Source organism: Apteryx rowi, unplaced genomic scaffold (genome assembly GCF_003343035.1).
Source record: "Apteryx rowi isolate R43461 unplaced genomic scaffold, aptRow1 scaffold_80, whole genome shotgun sequence".
Lineage (NCBI taxonomy): Eukaryota > Metazoa > Chordata > Aves > Apterygiformes > Apterygidae > Apteryx > Apteryx rowi.
The window spans coordinates 50,599-73,191 of record NW_020451094.1 but is presented as its reverse complement, the minus strand read 5'-3'; the positions used below and the strand labels follow the sequence as shown (position 1 = coordinate 73,191).

General features: G+C 37.3%; 1 protein-coding gene across 2 annotated transcripts in view; it reads right to left on the bottom strand.

The window, feature by feature from the left end:
* Positions 1 to 22,593, bottom strand: part of DNM3 (dynamin 3) — a 177,372-nt gene that overhangs the window by 106,717 nt on the left and 48,062 nt on the right. For both annotated transcript variants that reach the window (XM_026089156.1, XM_026089155.1), the window contains exon 14: positions 18,878 to 18,991. In XM_026089156.1, the coding sequence (XP_025944941.1) occupies positions 18,878 to 18,991 (114 nt within the window). The remainder of the gene's footprint in view (positions 1 to 18,877; positions 18,992 to 22,593) is intronic.

The following is a 22,593-nucleotide window of genomic DNA, read 5'->3' as shown; positions in this document are numbered from 1 at the left end:
CAGAAAGACAGACTTCAAAGGAGGAGTGCAATATTATTTTTTATTCCTTTTGGGGATTCTATACTGCAACAGGTTAAGTTATGCTGTGATTTTGAACAATAATGGGGGGAGGGGAAAAAAAAAAAAGAAAAAAGAAAAGCCCACAGCTTTTTGACCTCTGAAGAGTGAAAGCCAAGCGGCATCAATCTAGGTGTTCATCATTAGTACAGGACACAAGAGGCATTTTTAAATCATCTGCTGTGATTAGGAAGGTCTACAAAGAAAGAAACCAGGAACTTAAAATAACTGACCATTAAAAAGCTCTTCATAGTCCTCCTCACGCAGCTCTATCTCTCAAACCATCTCAGTTAGTAAGTTGCTTAGTTACTTTGAAACTTACATAAACATTCTGAAAATACTCGGTAATTCAAGAAAAAGGAAATTCTACCACCAACATAACAAAAAACCTCAACAGTGTATGTTTTACTAAACTATTGAGGAATAGCTGCAGCGAATTTAGACAGTTCGGTGCTGTCAAAAACTCAGAAATATCCACCTGACCAATACAATGGACAGTGGCTCACAGGTATCTTGACTGTAGCTTGTCTTAACTTCTGAGAGGACATTAGTGAAGCCAAGATAAACACACATTTCCTTATGTTGTTATGTAAAGCAACAGAAAAGGCAAAGCACTAGAGCTTTACTGTAAAGTAACCATGTGTGGTAAATCACAAAAAGATTATTACTCCTTATTAACCCTTCTGCTTCACATATTTTCAGAAAAAATTTCCCTAAAAAAATACAAATACGAGAGTTACACATGGCAGGATCAGCATTCAACAGTTCACATGAATTCTGCAGAGAGCAGATCTGACAAGACACCTCAGCATCTCTGAACAATCAAAACGCTTTTAACTTGATCCTTAACTCCGATTTAAACATTTATGCTTAGATACTCAAGACTGATGGAAGCAGTACATGATTAAATCATCAGAACCTACAGAAAAGCCAAACAATACCCAGCTCTTATACCTACCCTGGGATATTCATGACCTGACTGCTCCTTGGATATTACTTCTTAACCTTTGAAAATGTGATTTAGAACTCAAAAAGCCATAAAAGAGAATGAATGAAGTTTTTAGGTGGCCACACTTAAAATATTTCATGGAGCTGGAGCAATGCAACTCCACTGAGGCTCCTTGACAATCACCTCTTCTTAGAGCACACATCTCCGCACAGCTCAGATGACTGATTTCTACATTCAGCCTCAGGAAGGGAACTCTCTATTTCACATTCAAGAACCTGACTCGTTATTGCTAAGTCTTTATCAAAAGTAAGTCAACTTAAGAAAAAATTATATTATGAACAGAAGTTTTGGCAAGACAAAGACGACACTTCATGCAGCAGTTAATACAAAGAGAGGGTGATAGTTCTGCCAAAGACAATAAATATTAGAAGAAATGGCTTTCAGTTTTAGAGGCCCTGAGCAGTATTGCTGGTGTTCATTTTAAGATCAGTTTCTATAACAGAATTCCCCTGAGAATATTCCTAAACGTGAAAAGGATGGATGTTTTTGTTTTGGGATCATTCACAATGTTGGCATCGCAAACCACAGACTTCAACTGAGGTGAGAGTTAACATCATTCTGCCACTAATTTCTTTCAATTGCATCTTTCTCTTCCTTGATCTCCCTTCCCCCTGGAAAAAAAACAACACACTCCATGCTTTACTATCAAAAATATTCTCAAGTAATAAATCATGCATTTGCTCTCACGTGACTGGTATTAGAGTCAAAGATCTCCAAGATCTGCCCCCAGAGTGTATTATGTTACTGAAACATAGAAATAGCTGCAACGCAAAATTTTGCCAGAAAAAAACAAAAGCAACAACAAACTGTCTCTCAGTTGGGCAGAAGAAAGAATGCTCATAAAAAATATGTTTGAGGGGTTTGATTTCTAATTAGACAAAAACAGCAGTGTAAACCCAACAAAACATTTCCCAACCCAAAACATTTCACATAGAATTCTCAAAGTAGAAACTTCTTTAATGTATGCACTTTTTTTTTTTTTTAAATCATCCAGACAGTTCTATTTTCAAAAAGTTTTTTCTGGAAAGGAATGAAAATATCACTGCAAATTTATCTATTATCTACCTTTGCTTTTGTTAGCCAGTAAACAGTATCCCACTACACTCACTCAAATGCTTCCTTCCTCTTTATTGCCCAATTATTTTGCTTTACTGAATACTACAATCACTTTGTGGCAGAGGTGATCTATGAGAGAAACAATGATTTTTCAGTGATGTTGTAACCTGACTGAATCATTTGAGTCTGAGTGGGGGGAAAAATGCTTGATTCAGCTGCACATCTGGGTTTTATAAAGGAACTAAAAGTTTAACATTAACGTGTTTCAGGGCTAAAACAAAGTCTGAGGAGATCACAGCATTCAAGAACGAAGACAGTGTTAATCCAGGGCATATCATGCTTTTCTCCAGCACTCTGAAAATTAACTTAGCTCAGCTAATTTTGCATCTCCAGTAATTGTGTGTTGTGTATGAGTAAGCAGTGACTAAGGAAATGTCAAAGCTATTCCATATCCTGTTCCTTTCCTGCAGTATAACATGACAGGCAGAGAGGATAACTCCCATTAGGCCATAACAATTCAACAAAGCTGATATTTATTTTAACAAGAATGAAAACCTATATGCAAACTAAACATTGCCATTCAGTCATTACAATCACTTGTGCCATGAGTAAAAAAAAAAATTAACAGTTGAACTGTGCTAAACATATACAGCTCCCCCCAAAAATCAGTTCAGATGTTCAGTTACATGCACATGTGCATACACCAAAACTTAAGCTGGGAAAACTTAAGCAAGCATGAAGTTACCCATGCATGAAGATTCCTGATCTGTGGTACTATGGTTATTTTCAAACATTTCTAATTATGCATTGGTAAACTTTGACCACTGGCTATAAAGGCAATAAAAATACTGAACAATAAAGAACACAAAATGATGCACACATTACAACTAGGGTGAAGTTAACCAGGACTGCTAATGAGGAGAAAAAAAAAAAAGTGGCATCAGTACCAAATCTCCTGTCACTGTTCACTTCTATATACACACAAGGGAGGATATCAACATCAGCTAGCTGAAGTACCCACCTCAGGGGCACTGAGTTGTCCTCTGCTCACTGCATATGCAGGAGACAGGCTCGAAAACTTAGCTGCTATGAATTTCAGCATTGTTAGATGCCCAAAAGAGCTGGATTGACCCCCTCTGGCTCTACTTTCTTCCCATTCATCTCTCTTGCAAACTCTTGCAGCAAATGTGAGGCAAAACACATGGAGAAGAGCAGAAGAATGGAATAGGGTAGAGAAAGGAAAAAGCAGGTTGCTAAGGAGTAGGCAGAATAGTAAATATATTCAAGCATCTAAGTTAAATGTCTGATGAAGAGGAAGAGCAGGCCAGAGGGGGGCAAGTGAAAAAAAGGTAGGGGGAGGGAACAGGACTGGGAGCAGGAGACAGTGTTTAGAGGTTATGGCTCATCTGTCCATTATTTGCTTTACTCACAGGAACTACACAACTGAGGGACTTTGGTGGAAGGGTATCCAGCACACATGGAGTTGGACAAAAGTAACTTATAAAAAAGCAAACCAAAATGTATTACCAAGGCCAGACTGGTCAGAAAACAAAGCAGCATTTAAAGATGCATCTATTCCATCATGCAGTCTTCATACAGGGGTCCTTACTAAAGGGGATCTTTGCTCAGCACTGTGATAAACTGCTGCCAATTCTCATGATTTTCTGTCATGTCTCATATAACGTCACAACCAACAGATGAAGCTCAAGGTGCAAAATGAGCAACACTGCATTTCTCATAATAATGGAAAACGCTACTTATAAACATAGATCATTCCTACATGTATTGGCCAGAAGTAACAAAATCTCTAAGAGGCAAATGTAAAAAAAATATATAGATAGATATTAGTGGGTCAGATTGCAGTGGAGTACTAAGAAACAACAGGATTGCTAGGTTGTATCAGACCTTGCCCAAGTGTCACTGATATCAACTGGTTAACAGAAAGGTGACAAACTATACAACTGAGTATCAGATATTCCCTCCTTACATGGAGATGCTTCCTCAAACCCTCCTCCTCTTCCCCCACATAATATTTATCTTCCTTCTCAGATCCATAGCCCAAGCATTCCAGATAAAAGTGAACAYAGTTTTATGATGTAACTCAAGGGGGCTTTTCTGCAAGTTGACACTACTCCTTTGCATTTGTTCACTTCGTCGCCATTAAATTCTCCACTCACTTAGTTTAGTTAGGTTTTCTAAAGATCACCATCACCTTTCCTAGCCTTGACTAAGTTAAACAATCATCATCCATAAACTTTACTATCTGCCCTTTTACAAACAGATAATATTAACTTTGGCTACAAAGTCTGACCTAGAGGCAGTCTTGCATGTTTTTTTGCGATGATGAAAATGATAGCTTGTTCCTGCTGTTCCATGTGTCCTATACCTACCTGTTTCTAATTCTCTTAGCTCAGGATTCAGTTTCTTGAGGGCAGAAAAGGGTTAACTTTTACTGCTGAATATGCAAAAAAGAAAAAATCTAGAACAAATCATGGCAGACATGATTTTCTGTTGCAGAATGATTTCAAGAATAACTATGTTCAATTGTCTGCTGTTACTTCAACTAATTTATCAGCTGCAGACATACAGCTTACTATTCTGTAGTTCCCTGGATCTTATCTAGAGCTTTTGAAAAATACAGATAAAAAATTTACAGTTGTCCAAACACTTCCTGTAACAACTGTGTTTTTAATGTAAAAATACACATTAGCAGCAGTTCAGCTGCTTCACTAGTTTGAATACAACCTAGAATGCTTTATAAAAAAAAAAAAAAAGAGAAGTATATAGATTCCCTGCTAGCTACACACTCCAAGACGGTTTCAAAGATGCCTGTCCCATTCAGTTTGAAGAATGGCCTGGCACTATACTGCAGTCCAGCAGTAAAAGAATAAGCAGAAATACAGCAATTTTCTTTTTCATGGTAGCCCTGCAAATAAGCATCAATGAAGAGGAGGAAGTTGGACTTTTCAAAACCCTTAGTTTCCTCCAAATTAAAAAAAAAGGGGGGGGGCATTTTAGGCTTGTGGAAAATAATTTTATCATTGGGCAGAGTTCACAGGCACGACAGAATTGTCAGCAGGATGACAAACTCATAAAAAAATGAAAGCTTATTACCACCTCCAGAAGGCACTTAAGATGAGCTCTGGGTAGCAATTTATTATTGATATAAACATTCTCACTCTGAATCAAGATTACTGCAACCATGAAAGTGACTTGCCATTTAAGAAACTACAACTAAATGAAAACCTCAGAAGTTTAATCAACTTTGTCAGAAGCACTTTAAAATCTCACAGTATAACTGGAGAGCTATTTAGCAGAAGATTTCAAATATTTCAAGTATAGTGTGAGCCTGTTATCAGAAGGAAGCGAGATATTGATTTCTTTTGGGGCCTACTCTTTTCCAAACAGGCATCATGTGAAAAAGGAGGGGCTGGGTCTAAAGGTCTAACACAGATACATGGAACTCATTGATCAGCCCTTAGGAAGGGACGAGAAAGGTGCATAAAAGGGCCAAATAGCTTTGAACTATATTAGAGGATCCTCCCAGTAAAGATTTAGCATCTTTCTGGATACCCAGAACAACCCCAAACCCCTTTTCATATACTCCATTCCTCTGGAGCTCTGCTTTTGCCAGGAAACAAGCTTAGAGGGACAGAATTTCCAGGCTGCAATGTGGTGAGCTACTGGTTCTGCTTAACCATCTCGGGAAGAATTCACGGACTAACGCTGCTGCAGTCAGCAGCAAGATTCAAAACTTCACCTCCCTCAGCCCCTAAGCCTACTTGGATCAGTAAAGCATTGCCTCCGGTTTTATTCAGGATCTTTGCAACCTAAACTGCAGGGACTGAAAAGTCAGCCTACCTCCTCTTCTGCGGATGTGGAAAGAGGATCCCTCGAACACTCTGTCTTTTCTTGACAACGTAACAATATCTTGCGCTGGTGGCACATGCAGCAATTCATCTCTACTGATTCCTCACTAGGGAAAATCTGACCCTCTAAAGTAGGGGTCCTACTCACAAAAATCTCACTGCTCAGTCTTTCCAAAATCATATTCTCCTTTCATGAGGTAAGTGCCAAGTGGGAATATACCAACGGGAAGAGCCAGCTTCTACACCTGCAGGTAAGGAGCAGGTAAGATGTGCAGGTAAGGAGCCCTCCTGGTTTGTCCGTGCTGTGCCCTACTTTCTCCATTATAGCAGCCTCATCTCTGAAAGCTCTTACCCACCAATTTACTTACTCTTACACACTGATGTGGTGCTGCTGTTCCCAAGAGGACCAAGCACTCTACATATCAAATCTCTTCGCATAGCCTCTTCAAGCCTCTATCTTCTCTAATTAAAAATCTCACCATTGCTTGGATACATGCTAGTCTCCTGTCATCAAAATGGTAGAATTGGATACACAATCCAAAACAGACACACGGTGCTTGGCCTGCCACCACAACAAAGTGCTCCGATAGTCGCTACTCTTTTCATTGGCCTATGACTCCGAATCCAACCTGCCTGCCATTCAAATTTATTGTATTCATCCTCCTTGAAGTTCTGCAACCTGCTTTGTGCGTGCTTCTAGGAGTTACAGGTCTCAGTGAACCTGCCATCACCTAGGAAGAACTGTATCATGCGGATACTATTTAGGACACCAGAGCTCACAGCATGCACTTAGATGTGCATATCAGCTTGTTTCAAAAGCTGTCCAAGAAGTTAGAGGGCATATACCTTTTGGGATATACTCCCAGTACTGACTTTTGCCTCATATCGACCAGGCTTCTAGGCAGAAAAAAGCTACCAGCAACAATTCCATATGTGCATTTTTAAATCTACTTAAAATCACCTAGAGTTTTGACTTCAGAAGAGCTTACTACTGAACACTTGATAAGTATTCCTTTGTTTTAGATCAAGGGTTAAGGCACATTTAAAAAAAGAAAAGAAAAAAAAAAAGCAAGTACAACACTTAGAATCAAGAGGCACAAGTAACAGAGAAAGAAAGAGTCTGCAGGAGAACAAGGATAGATGCCTGTGGGGAGAATATCTTAAAATCTACGGTAAAGTCATACTTGGCAAAATTCAATAGATCTGGTAAACATCAAAGATAAAATTTAGCAGGATAATTCCATCAAGCACCATTAAAAGAAAAATGGGACCAGCAGGGTTACCAGTGAAAAACAATGCCAGGCCTAATAGCACTGATCTACCAGAAGCAATTTATTATGACACCAGAAATAGCTATTTTCACAGTGGATGCTTGAAATGAAAACTTTAAAGCTTCTTTAAGTCTTGAGCTATAGCAAAGTATTCAGCCAGCCAGCCAAAATAGCTGAAGGGAAATAGGAAGGCCACATGTGGAACTAATTACTCATGTAGAGGCTATGACAAAGAACATTTCTCCAGACTTTTCATGGGGGCTTCACTTTCAGGAAGTAACTCTAATTACTGTTCAAGTCTCGGCAGCCTGCATGCCGCTGACAGTTCCAAGAAAAAATGAACCTATTTGCCCTTTTCTTAGTCTGAAATGCCAAAATATAAAAGCACAACTGGAGTCATTAGGAAGAAACAAAATAAGCACCGGTTTATTGCATGAGCTTCTCAAGCACAAGTCTTTTTATAAATTCATTTTTTCAGTCTTCACAAAACAGCAAATTCTGCGTCTACATTAACTCACTTCTCCGTTGGCTGCAGTGAAACTGTACATCTTGACTTTTTACAGCTTTTCCATACTGGGGCCCACTTCCTGCCCAGTTGAAGAAAAAAATCTGGCCTGAAGATGAAATGACTGCTTAACATTACACTAAAACATCTGGTACCATTTTATACACAGACCCATGTCTGAGAGCAGGCAATTCTAGCGGTCTCACCAGCGGCACAGTGCATACCCAAACCTCCCTAGGGTGACATCATCCCATATATGGACTCTCAGGCCCAGCCCTCCCCCTTTTCCTGGTCCTAAATTCATTGCCAGATCCCCAGTCTGCTGCAAATGTGCCACGTCAAGACTGGAAATCACAGCACTTCAGTGTGTTTCAGTGAGTGCTGCAGAGTGTGAGGGAGAGCCGAGCACAACCCGTGATGCAGGAAGGCAGTTTTTCCCAAAGACTAAAAGAGGATTTAAAATAAATAAATAGAAGCGTCCGGAGATCCTGCTCCGTCGCCCCAGTGTTCAGACTACCTGTTCAGGACAATGCTGTTGTACAGTAGTCTGCACATTGGTTAGACTGGGCAAGGGAAAGCAGCGAGATGGACTATTGGGGACGCAAGTTGCCATTGCCAAGGAGAAGACAGTTATTGCTCCTTTCAGATCTCATATACAGTATTTTTCTTCACAGGTTTTGCACACTAGGGAATAAGAAACGCTAAGGGACACTGTGAAAAAGGAGGACTTCAGAATAATGCGGGGAAGACATTCTGGTAAGGCCTACTTTGGAAGAACACCTGGCCTATGACCTGGCGAACCTAGGTGACTCCCCCTCCCCCATTCCTCCAGTCATCACTGCAAGAAAGATGGAGCTTTGATGATTTACTAAAACGTATGCAAGAAACGGGAGAGGTATATTACCTAGAGAGGTGTACAAGAGCATAGCTAAAGTCGATCATTTCCTTCTTTTTTTTTCCTCTCTTAAAATAAAGCTTATTTTTTCCCCACAAACTAAAAAGGTAAATTTAATTTTTTTTTAATTATAGCAATCCGTATAAATATTTAAGGAGTAAATTTTTTTAAATGCAGAAAAAAAAGCTTGATAGAAGTATGTATTCTAAATAGCTCCTGTTATAGACTACGATCTGAAAATCAATTTTAAGAAATTATTTTCTCTTGAAGTAATAAAATAATAGAACAGAATGCATGAATAGTAATTTAAAATATTGTGAAATATACTGTCTCACTATTGGGAGAATTGTACTTTGATTTTATATGCAGCTGAAACTTCTTTGCAAATAACCTATGCTATATGCTAATGAAAACTGGGAGGAAAGCCATAGCGAATATATGGCTACTACTCCATGTTAAGCTTCTGCCATGTAGAATACAAAATCTTTGATCGTCAGGAAAAATTATCCCTGAAAGTGCAGGATGAGATGCAAAAACAATAGATGAATAAAACAGAACTAACAGCTTTCCATCCCAATACATGGCTGGCCATTGCTTACAGGGATCAGCACCAATTGATTGTTACCGCTCTCATGTATAGTTTGCATTGCTGATATTTCTTCTAACATTCAAAATGATAAGTTACTTTGTCCTGAATCCCACTGATAAAAATGGAATTTGTAAACGAATGCAGAAGTTTGCTTTGGTGAGTTTCCAGCTGTCCTGGTAGGGGAAAAAAACCCTCAGGCTGAATGAAATCCCCACGGAGAGAATAATACAAAAAGTCTGGGCTGCAATTTGATACCAGCTGAACTCCAGAGTCAGCTCCCCTAAAGTTAACACTAGTAACAAACTACTGCAACCGGAAAAAAAATCCCATCTATATGGTGCTCGTATTGCTAGGAAAGCTTTGAATAGCTGTACTATAAACAACATTAGCATAAATATGCAGCTATTAGTATTATAATCAATTTATTTTGCAGAATGCATGTTATATTTTTAGACAGCTTTGATGCTGTGCAATTTTTAAAAATATGTATATTATTGTTACCTTTCCCATTGCTCCTTCAAAGATCAATAAAAGTCCTACTGAGAAGAGATGGCCATGTAGTATTAGCACGACAGTGCCTTTACTGGCTGTCTTAAAGCCTATGAAGCAAGAACTAGCGCTGTCATTTCCCTTACCCTCCCATCAAAGCTCGTGTATTTTGACTAAAAGATTTATATTTTATACATAACGTTATCCACTTTCTCTTATTTCAAAAAAATTATCTTTATATTTAAATTCATTTTTATTAATTCATTACGGCATGTGAAGGAATTTTCATTCTCATTCTAATTTAAAGTGAAGTTGCAACACCCGGTTATATGTAGTTATTAATAGAAAATCTGAAAAGACAGGAAGAAATCGAAGGGATAGAACAAAATTCAAACTTGCATTAATATTTCTCAGTCTTGCTTTATATATGATTGTTCTTTTAGGCATAGCAAGCCTGAAAAACTTTATGATTTAGATTTTGTTTAAGCAGGAGAAAAATAGTTTTCAAATCCTGTTAAGAAACTTGCTCAGTCATGCTTTCAAGGGAAATATGATCGTGTGCAAATATTTTTTCTATATAATACTTATTTTCATAGTCACTGTTACTTTTTTCTTTATTTCTAGATCAGAATTATAAAGAAAATGTTGTTATCCACTCAATAATAGGCTTTTAATGAAAATACTGTTAAAGATAGCCTGTGTCAACTTCTGCTAAATAGAAAAAGAGAATGAATATATGTGCAACTAGTGTTTCTCTTATCTCTAGTCCACTATTTGCATTAATCTTTATTCTAAATGACCTTTCTGTATTTAGGAAGTGATTCCCCTCCCATACACCCATGACTCCTCAAAGTTACATTTTTAGACTGTAAGGCTGAGATCTAGGAGGCCCCCTTGGCATGGGGTTTGGAAAAAGGGAGGGAGATTGCAGCGTGCAAAGCAATAGATACAGAAAGAAAGCCTGTATTGTTAGGAATGAATAAGGAAGTATCTGCTCAGCTCAGTAATCAAAACATTTTCAAAGTGAATTAAGTGATTCCGTGATTCTTGAAACAGTGCTGTTTTAGCTGAAAAAAGTTCTAGCTGATAATAATCATACAGAAGAATAGACTTCTCTAGTTATAAAACAGAGGTTTTAAATATGCATGTCAACAAACACACAAGGTAGCTGTATACAAATTTTTCAAGACCAAAATATAAAGATGTTACATTTTGCAGTGACTGAAAAATATTAACAAGGTCCAATGCATACTCACTCACGGACAGAGTTCTACGTAACCAGCATTATACCGATGCTTAAACCTGTTGTACGTACTAAATGATACAGTTCATGTTATTATAGAATGAACAACAGGAAAAGCAAATTAAAACTAGCATGAACATTTAAACAGGTCAGCATTTCAATATGATGGACTTTTTCTTTCATCTTTAAGGAGCATGGTTTATTTAGTACAATCAACAAAACTAAATAGGGAAGAGGGGAAAAATTTTCAAAACTTTTTCTATATATTCTTCAATGTATTTTTTTTTTTTTTTTTTTTTTTTTTAAGAAAAAAGGAAAGACAAGTAGGGAGAAGCCACTGAGCTATATAGAAATAAATGCAGATGAAAAGAGCATCCAAAGACAAAAAATATAGGTTAAAAAAAGTCACTCATCAAGTTTCAGGCTTGTCATTAAATTGCATGTTGTCTTTCTGTATTAAGGTTAACGGTGCTGTTTAATCGGTCTGTATTTTCAGACGGCTACAAGTCACTTCTGTCCCTTCCATACTCCTTGCCCGCCTTACTCTTCACAGCCTGTACTATCACCATGCGCGCACACATACACACACACATTTTTGCAGACCACCCAAGTATCATTGCTATGTGGAAAATTCTATAAGCAAAATAGCCAAATACTTGCAAAAAATTCCAGACTTCTAAATAGTGTTAAATGATTATATTCTTTTATTTTAAATCTATTATACAGAATGGAAAATAAAAAGATATTTTCCATAAATTCTGGTTTTAATTTTTTATTTTAAATTTTGTCAAGGCTATAACTTCACTCTTAACTGCAAAAAGCTCTGCTTCCTGAACTGTACTTTATAAAAAATATCCTAATTAAGATAATATTAAGGATCAGGCTTAACCTACAAAAAGACAGGAAATACCAGAGTTAAGAATGAAACTCTCTTGAATAATGCTACTGTGCTTCTGTGATGTATTTTATGCTGCATTGCAAAATAGTGTCTAAAAATAAAATAACAACCTCCTCTCAAATTAAGAGTCCAAATCACAGTTGGAGGGAATTTAATTCTCAAATTAATTTACAAACTACCTAAACTTACAGTCAGATCCTTAATATACATTTCTGTAACTAGAATATTTGTAATCCTGAGATTTTTCTTTCTTTGTTCCCGGTATTTTAAAGTATTCTTGAACTTTTTATTGACTTAATGAATGAACTAGATACAGCACACGCAAATGTTAGGCCTTTTTTAGCAACTGAGTTAAAGTTTGATTTAAAAAAACGGATATTCCTTTCAAAACATAAGAATCAAGTGCAGATAGCTATTCAGTCATTAGTAGTACTCAACGAATTAATTTAAGGCAAAATAAAACTGCCTCAGTTCAAGATATAAAGCTCTTTGCTGTTTCTTTGACAAATTCTCCTTGTATACAGTTATTAGAAAGAACATACAATCTTTCACTTACAACTTTTCCTCCCAGCACCAGTTCAAAGATAGTTGTTAATAGAAAAACTAYTAATTAAAATGCATACTTCTGTTTTTCCAGTCTTTTCATACTATAGGTTCCAATGATTTTTACTGTCTAATTCTTCTGTTGTTTCAAGAAGCATTCATAGTATGGAAACYTAGACCTAATTCTCTCCCAAATTAAAGATCACTGATTTCTTCAACCACTACATGCATAAGTCAAATTAAATGAAATCTATAAATCAAGCAAAACTTTTTATATTTGTTTTAAAAGCATTTCTGATTTGTCACTTTTTTTTTTTTTTTTTTTTTAAGTAAAGCCTCTTACCGTGTCAGGCGGGTAGGAGAACACGCCACCTTAAAGCATTCAGTTAAAATTTTACTTAGAACTATAAAAACTACAAAAACCTAAGTTAAGCATATTATAAAGTCAAAGTAAGCATATTTAATGGCTTGGAATAAATATATGATGTCTGAATTAGCTAGTCATGTTTTGTACTTGATTCATTTTGTAAGATATCTTATTCTGTCCTGTTTGAAAGAAAATTTATATACTTTATTCGTATAAATGATATACTTAATTCATATACTTCAACCTGTCTATTAGCCAAAGACACATCTCTTTCTTTATGACAAGATAATGATTAGTGCCAGAACACTAGAATAACTAAATATTAATTTATTGTTAGGCTAGGTCAGTTTTCAGCCTAGTACAATGTAAATTACTATGTTGTTATTCTGTATGGGATATGTTTGAGAAGCATCTGAAAATACTAGCTTGTGACTTACCTACGGTGGCACTAGTGAGCAACGGTGATTTAAGAACACCATAATAAAATACAATCGTTTAATCTGTGTAAAAACTGATACAGCTATTTTTTCCCTTTTAAACTTCCAATGTGTTTTATACCTTTTAAAACTAATAATACCTCAATAATGTGGTGTGTGTCATTTCAGAAGTAGATCACATTCACTATGTGCATTTTATATTCAGAGAAGATTGGCAAAGTAATATACCCTGTGGAAATGATGCTATTTGGATGCTTTTGATGTATAGCATAGTCTACATTTAACAGAAAGACTTATTGAAGCTCAATAAAGTTATTTGCTTATGAAGTGTGGATTTCAGGAGAAAAGTAAATTTAAATAATAGGCTAAGTTACATATATTTAAATAATATGCTGGTTGCTAAAATGCAAACCAGCTTTCTTTCCAGGCTATTTCCTTTAATTGTGTTACTGTACAAGCGGTTGCCTCCATTTATACAGAAAGATTTTTATTTTAACATAGAAGATTATTGTACTTATCTGCTCCTAGAAAATATGTACTGTATAAACATATCCTTTATCTTGAACTTCAGTATTTCTGTGCTTCCAAGAAGAGTAAAAACATCTGGCTAAATTACCACGTTCTGCACAAGTACAATATGCAGGCAAACTCCTGTATGAATTGCATCTAAAATAAACCACGGTTTCAATCCTTTTTGCTTTTTTTTACAAATGTTTGGTGTGACCAGTCTGTTGAAATCACATCTCTGATACATGTCAGCACAACGATAACTAAGGTACCAAAATGCTTATATTTTCTGAATAAAATCAAATTATGTTCTTGTTCTACAGCTCCCAATGCTTTAAAGTTTAATTCTGTTATGTGTGTTCCCCCCAACAAAGCCCCCCAAACTGGAATGGTACAAACTGATTCACACCAGCGGTGATGGCTCCAAGGGACTGGCTGGACGGAGTTGTCATGTGTCTGCCTGTCTACACTTGCTGTGCAGAACATCCTCTCACCTGTACAGCAGGCACAGACAGGCAGTCACATGACAACCCAGCCTGAGTGACAGCCAGCCAGTGGGAAACAGCTCTGACATTAGAGCATCTTCACCAAGAGCTACAGCCAGAAGTCACTCTGGATCTCAGACTGTCGGTCAGTAACCAAGTTGTGTGTTGCAACCCACTAGAGTCAAGCAAACAGTGCCTATAAAATACAATAAAACCCACTGATGAAATTTTTACTGTGCTTTCTATAGTACTCTTTTCCTAGTTGTCCTGATTAACTCACTAACAATAAGTTTTATTTATACGCAGCTTTGCGGCACCACTGTAAATGGGAGAACAAAACATATTTCTCACTCCTATCTTGAACGACTTGCTTTTTTAGATTATTGTCAGTATAAAAAATGCTAAGATTCCCGTTAGTCACAGAGGCCCAGAGCAGTTCACTGCGGCTAGTTAATTCTATAAACAGGCAGAATGTTAGAYCTTAGAGTAATTCCTCCCCTTTCCACCATCTTACCTCCCCCTAGCTATTTTCATTCCTCCATCCCAAACCACACAGAATTTTACAACTGAGAATAAACTGTGAATTATAACCTGCATCTATCACTGGATGCTGCACTTTACTTTTGAAACAAAATGGAAATACTTGATCTGGAAATAAGAATAATCGGGACTTTTCAAATAAATGTAAATTTCATACTTTAAAAGTTCTTATCCTAGGATCCAGCTTGGCATCCTTTGCACACCAGGGAAACAATGCCAGTGAAATCTTGGCTGCTTTAGATTTATACAGAATACAAGACCACATTCTCTGACTATGCCTTACAAAAATGGTACATAGCTTTACAAACAGTATTTTTGTTTACAATAAAGAGCTTTTTGATTCACAAACCAGAATGACGTTCTTCATTCTCAAAGGTCATTTTATGTGAATGCAGCGGCTGCTAATCCACAAACTTCAAATTTGCAGTTTGACTCTCAAATGCATGAACCTTAGCACAAAACCTTGCAGCTTTTCACACTTATTAAAGCAGCAGTAACCAAGACCTAAGATGCTCAGATTTAATCTTTTTTTTTGCAAGTATGTCTCATAGCACTTTAGCTAGTATGACATGAAATACCCTACTAAAGAAAACTGTATTTGCGAGCTGAATGAATACACTAATTTTGCACTTATTTACAACAGCCTCAAAGCTGTAGGCACTATTACACATGTTTAATTTTAAGCATGGTGAAAAAGCATAAAGACATGGTACTGGTCATGCATCAAAATTATGAACACAAGCAACTATTTCAGGATCAGAAACTAATTCAGATTAGTATTCACATATCTGAAAATATAACTACTTTATCCAGATTGATCAAGCATCAGTTTTCCACAATTCCACAATTACAAGATCAAAAAGCATTCTTAGCCACTGATTCCCATCTCATCAATAAAATCCTGTTGTATGTTTGAGCAGCAACAACATCATGTCAATAAGGAACAGAAAAAATTACTCATTTTAAGATCTGAAATCATACAACAAATTTTGAAATCTTTTGCCAAAGTAACTTGCTTCAGTGTGTATTCCACTGTGAATTCTTCACTATAAAAGCTGTAACTCACAAGTAAAGGAAATAATTCACATCCTTCAAAAGGCACTAAGCCAGCAACTACTCGCATCCACAGCGCAATTTTCTTCTCAAAGTAAATTCCAGACCTCATGAAAGGGGTTCAGCTTACACCAGAGGGGGTACACAGCCTCAGAGCTCCTAGCAAACGCTGTCGCTTAATACGATGCATTGTCAAAGGAGCTCAGTGGTTCACAAGAAGCTACAACAGTCCTTAGGGCAAGGGGGGAACATTCTCATCACCGGGGCTAGCCAACTGCCAAGGATATCAAAGGTGAGACCTAATTTTCTGCCTCTTTCCCAACTGCGATGGAGAGGCTCCTGCCACTGGGTAGGAGCTGGCTGCAGAAGCGGCCGGTCCCCGAGCGGGAGGCAGGGGGGACGTGAACTCCTCACGACCTCGCGGAGCGCACATCTGCACAGAGCCCAGGCACAGCCCAGGCGCAGAGACGGGCATCACCTCACACATCACTGGAGGCTACATATCTACCAGGGCAGAAACACAACGGCATACAGCCATTTCAGTAATCATCCGAGAACAGGACGTGACAACTACCAAACCTAGCTGAAAGCGAGGAGAATATTTTAAGGAGACAAAACGCAATTATCCAAACTGGAATTCAGCCAGGAGACCAAACATTTGCTTCTTCATTTCAGAAGCAGGTAGTTCATTTCTGAAACAAGTCACTAGTCTTTGGATTAACCTAATGGTCAAGCTGCGGCTTTAACCATTTTCAGAAACGCATCTAAAACAGATCTTGCTAATTTTTAAGGCCTATTGAGAAAGACCCAGTAAAAAAAATTAAACATAAAGCTTTGTGAACTCTTTCTCAGAACAAAATAACCAAACTATACAGCAAACGTGTACTTGAGGAGAAACTTTTCCATGAAAAAACATGGAATACCGGGCTGTTATCTTCTCTTACCACTGTAAGATGTTCCTGGGTGATCTCCCTCATCAGTCTGAATGTACTACTGATATTTTCATGACTATCTGAACCAACTGTTTAGCACTTAAGGAACAGTATTTTAAAATACACCTATGGAAATCAGACAGCAGCCAAGCCCCTCCATGTCTTTCGTACTGTTTCAAGATTCCCGAGTGAATTTTTCTAACAGTCTATCAAAACAAACCATTTATTTTTAAGTGCAAAGCAGAAGGTAATCCGTAGGTATTTTCAGGAATTTTTATATTTCCCACTGAACAAAAATCAGACTCAGTCCCCCCCAAACCCTGAGTTCAAAACTGCCATGGCACATCACAGACGCATTTTTAAATGTTTGAGATGAAACATAGCAGGAGGTGCTAATTTCGATGCATCAGTTATATTTATTTATATTTACAGTTACGTGTACTTAATTTAAGACAACAGGTATACTATGAGTTATCAAAACTTACCAGAAAAAAGACAGTTAGCTTTAAATTTTTATAAACCTTTACATTTCATGCTGTTAATTTATTTTTGTGATATTGTAATAAAATACTTCAAATTATATTCCAGTAATATTTTGAGGATAAAACTTTTCTTCTTGATCTAGCACTTGGTTCCTTCCCTTTGACTGACATTTTCCTGTTACAGCAAATATACTTGAATCCCTTTAAATCTAAAAAAATGGGGGGGCGGGAAGGGGGAAATCTTCAAGATTAACCAACTTAATCCAACCTTCCCTCATTCCTAGGGACTATCCCAAAATGAAGACTGATTCAGGAAAGAAAAAAAACAAAGAAACAAAAAACACACTAGTGACCAGAACAACGTCCAACATCAGCAGTATACTGAAGTAACTGCTTATCAGAAGTACCACACTCTGGATTTGCAGGACTTTGGGTACTGGTTTATGTACATGTAGTGCAGGACCTTTACCCAGTGGCTCTAGAAAATTCACTGAAGCAAAATGCTAATATAGTTTAAACATAATATGAATTGTCTGCACAGTCCACATCAGCTAAATCCTTGTTTTGTTGGAGGTAATTCAGTATTTTGATTATTACTAAAAATAAGATGGAAAAATTGAGTGATATTTTAGAGCTGGTCAAAAAGTGTCTTTTTACCTGCGCCACTTCCATTCAACAGACTGGTTGAACCTAAAAGCACTAACTTTTTGCTGAAAACATTTAATTTAAAAAAAATCTGAAAATGAAAGGAAAAAATATTTCTAGAATGTTTTTGTTACATTGAAAGCCCAATTTTTCTACGAAAACCAAAATAAACCTTAAAAAAAATCCAAGGACTTGATTGTAAAGCTGATAGTGCACCAAATAACCCCATTTTAATCTTCAAAAATTAAAAATAGGACTGCAGCTGAGTTTGAGGTAGAGGAGAACACTGCTAACATTGTTGTAAGAAAATGACCAAGCAGAACAGACTAGCAAAAAGTTGGTTCCCAAAGCTGTCTAACAATATTCAATAAAGTGAGGAACCTGGATGTCCTGTTTGTTATAGAACTGTTGCTTTCTAATTCTCATATTACTCACCCATATATTTTTGATTAGCATCAGTATTTCTTACCAAGGTGCATTTATTGAATTTTCAGTAGCAAATTTGAAATCCGTATCAAACTGGCTACCGAACTCTGCAACTTCTTAGAGTATGAAGCAGAACAATTGTTATCATTAAATCAGTTGCTGTAGTAGCTCATCGCAGTAACTTTACCTAGACAATTTATGGCCAGCTTATAGCTGATGCGTAGGAGAAGTCCAAACAGGCACAGAACAATAACCAGAACATTCCAAAACAGCTTTTTTTTTTTTTTTTTTCATTTTTTCTTTTCAGTCCTATGTGCGAAACCACAGGAAGGGAGGGAAAAGAAAAAACAAACAAACCAACCAAAAAAAACCCCCCAAACACACCCTGTATTTATGTTTCCAACATTTCTACAGAAGTCTCAGAGGGTCAGTATCTCCACGAAACAAAAATATAAAGTTGCAACCCTTAAAATGTTCTCTCAGTTCAAGTCTATTCAAGCTGATTTAGTATTTCAAGTTAACATCAGAGGACTGAATAAATACTGTTTTCTCAGTACACAGAAGTTCTTCATTCCTTACCTCATCATCTTTATACCAGGACAAGCTTTCCGCGGTCAGAACAAACCAGTATTCCTTGGATCCTCCTTTCATGATTCCAATATTGTTGATGGTCAGCCAGCCTTTCCGGATGACCTGTGCAGAGGTGCAGTCAGGCACAAGTTTAGTTCATTATTCATTTGACATTGTTCAGCTACTAAATTCATTCTTTCAAATAAAGAATTGCTACATAAAATAAGAGGTGGTGCATTTTCTTCACTCCCTGGCAAGTTCAACACAGTTTTTACAGGTTCCAATCATTTGAGAAAAGTGTAACATACAGTAAAAACAGTATTTTCAGACAAAAGATAGGTCGGAGGAAGAGAGAAGCCTAAGGATGACCATGTTGTATTTACAGGAAATATAAATGAACAAAGGATAATGTAACATTGAGGACATCTATTTGCTGTATAATAACACATTGTAAAAGCCCATACAACATTACATATGACTACTCCTACTGTCTAGTCCAACTGTTAAGGTCAATTGTAAAGCTRGATACTAGGAACAGCACCTTGCAGGGAAGCAGGTGGCTTCTGGTATGCATAAGAGACTTTCAGAAAGGATTGAATCAACTGAGAAAATAGAGAGGTCTTCTACAGTTAATTTCAAAAGAAAGAGGACTCAAAATGGAATGCAGAAAAGGAGAAAAAAAACTAAGAGGGCAATAAGAGTATGTTGGGAGAAAAAAAAATGAGCAAAGCAGAACTTGGAGAAAACAGATACGACTCAAACACAAAAGAACAGAGGGGAATACATACCTATGAATGTTAAGGTCAGGAGGCCATATCACACAAAAAGAAAGAAGCACAAAAGAAAACTAAAGAGGAATGAGGCAACTCAAGAGGGGAAACAGAGGAGAGAAAGGTTATGAGAACTGGTTTATGGATGATATAGATACAAACTCAGTTTTATGGAAACATTTATTGCTTTCCTATATGTATTCATAACCAATGTTCCTTACCATCATCCTAACAGGAAAATAGAATTCTTCCAATCACACAGATGCAGGGAACCTCAGACTACTGTTTCTCTCCAGTGCAACACCCTATACTTGCCTATGAGGTATTGAGATGGTAAGAAGAAATGCTCAGAAAGGCCCTTCAGAAGTCCCTCAGCTGCCAGTGTCTGGACAAGCATGGACTTGTGTGATCAAACACGAATTTTCTCTTGCTTTTAAGGGAAATACATGAGACTGTGACATTCCTCCCATAGGGATTTACAAGACAAATAACTCCAATATCAGCAGATAGCCAGATCAAAAAACATGGTTCAATATCTATTCCTTGCCATCTACAGACGTTTCAGTCAGAATTTCACTCCATTCAGCATGCATGTTAATGTAAGTTCCCGGAAGAAAACCAGCTTTGGTATGCACAGAGCAAGAGACTGCTTTATATTTAATAACCAAACCAAATAAGAAAGAGATTAGGAGTTGCACCTGACACACTGGCAAAAACGTTGGTAATACATAATCTATTAATTTTCACCTACTTCCTAAGTTTTCCTCCAAACTTAAGCAAATTAAAAAAAATTTAAAAAAAAGCATTGTCCCTGTTACTCCAAGTTCAGCTAAGAAAGAACATATCAAGAAAGTGGAATATACATATATCACAAAGGGGATATGCATCTGTCACTGCCCAGGACAATTAAAATGACTGAAAACACAACAAGTTCAAATTGTATGTACAGGGAAGGATGCAGACTGTATAAAGATCATGTTCCTGCAGACAGCAAAATCAGGTTACTCAAATTCAGGCATAGGTAGAGGGCTCTGCACACACCACCACTGCATGATAAATACACAATCACTGACTGTAAGAGTCCTGTATATAACTGGGCCCCATAATCACTGTGGGTAAGTCGCCATGTTCTGCCTCCCCAGTGAGGCAGAACAAAGATTTCAGATTCTATAATCTTACACCAAAGCGGCTTAACCACATAAGCTTCATATGCCATTTTTGCCCAAGGCCAAGAAAACAGACAGCCAATCTATACTGTAATCTTCATTGCATTTCTTCTGATATTTCACCAATCCTTTCTTTGAAAAATGGTATTTGCACACTTCCATGGCAGGGGCACAGTTTTGTTTATTGACAATCCCTAAACTTCTAGGCTGCTTCACAATCAGCAAGCTCAGACTGGACTGGTTCATTACTGGTATCTGCAGAGGTCTATCAGATAACACTTTGGCCAAAGAAGCCCTGGGAATTACTGTTGGAGGCTGGAACTGCATTCGGAGGAATTAACTTTAGACGCTTGCTCCGATAATTAAAAAAAAAAAAAAAAGATTGCTAGGCATTTACTTTCACCTGCCATAATAGAAAAGCTATTGGGTTAGAGGGACCTTTGGCCCGACAGATGGAGGTGCTCCTGCGCCGTGCTCTGTTCTGTTCAAATCACCTCAGACCAAATCCAAGCAACAAGCTCTAGTCAGTGCTTGGAGCATTGCTGATGTGTACCGAAGGTGGCTGCACCTAGTCCTTTTCAGAAATAAATCTTTGAGAAAGTTAAAATAGCAGTGAGTTAACAAATGGGTAGGAAAGGAAAAAAAAATTGTTCATTCCTTGCATTTCGTAAGAACTTGTCTGAGAGTATCAATTCCATTTCAAATAAGATGGTCACGTTTTTCATTTACTACCAAGCAGGCCAACAGTCTAGAGAAGAAAATCACTATAGATCTGAAAACAGTCTATGAGTTTTCAGCTCATAAGCAGATTGCTAAGAATGAATTAAAATGGTTCTAAAGACTCAGTAAGCTATGAGAGAGCTGTGCATAGCTCCTGTAGACGGACTCAAGGGTATGGGCTGAGCAGACTGGATAGAGCAGCCAGTACCACAAAGGTCTCAGAAGTTTGTTGTTATTTTTATTTTCATGAACATTAAAAAAAGGGGAGGGGGGTCAGAGAGAGGACATTACTTTATATAAACAGACATGGAATACTTGTATGAGTGTAAGTTAAGGGAAATACACTAGTATTAATTCAATAACCCATGAAATCCTTGTTTTTAAATTTAATTTTATGCTGTTTATGGAAGCATATGGAATATAAAACTTTTAACAGAAAACAAACAACATGCATACATAGGCAAATAAATGTACTGGCCTTTAGGCAACTTCCACAGCTTAAGCTGTAGAACCACACTAGTTTCATTTTTTTTCTGCACTTAACTACATGAATGCAGCCCTGTGGAAGAAATTTTAGGAAAAATCCAGGAAGGTAAGATTTTCCTACCACTTTAACTTAGCTTCATAACAAGGTGAGCTGTGCTTTTATAGCTGGCTCTATGCGACTTGAGCATTTCAAACAATCTCACAGCAAACATGCAAAGATAGTTATTCCCATGTTACAAAGAATCTGAAATAAGAGGCTGAAAGGATGCTGTTGGACCATGCTGTCTACAATTTAAAGTGCTGTGTGCTTCATAGGAAGCAACACATCACATACAGGAAGCAGAGGCAGCCAGACCAACACAATACTGAAAACTGGTTTGGACACAGATCTTAGAGAGGGAAAAGATTTAAAGACAGAGTTCATAGCGGGGATAAATTGGTGGGTTAGACAAGCAAACCAAAGAGAAACACCTGAATAGCAGGTTCAAGATCCTTACAGGTGATAAATAATTTAAGTGGTAAGGGAAGTAGTTTACTGTGTGTGTTCCATTCAAGGCTTTCCCCCATTAGCCTAGGCTTTGCA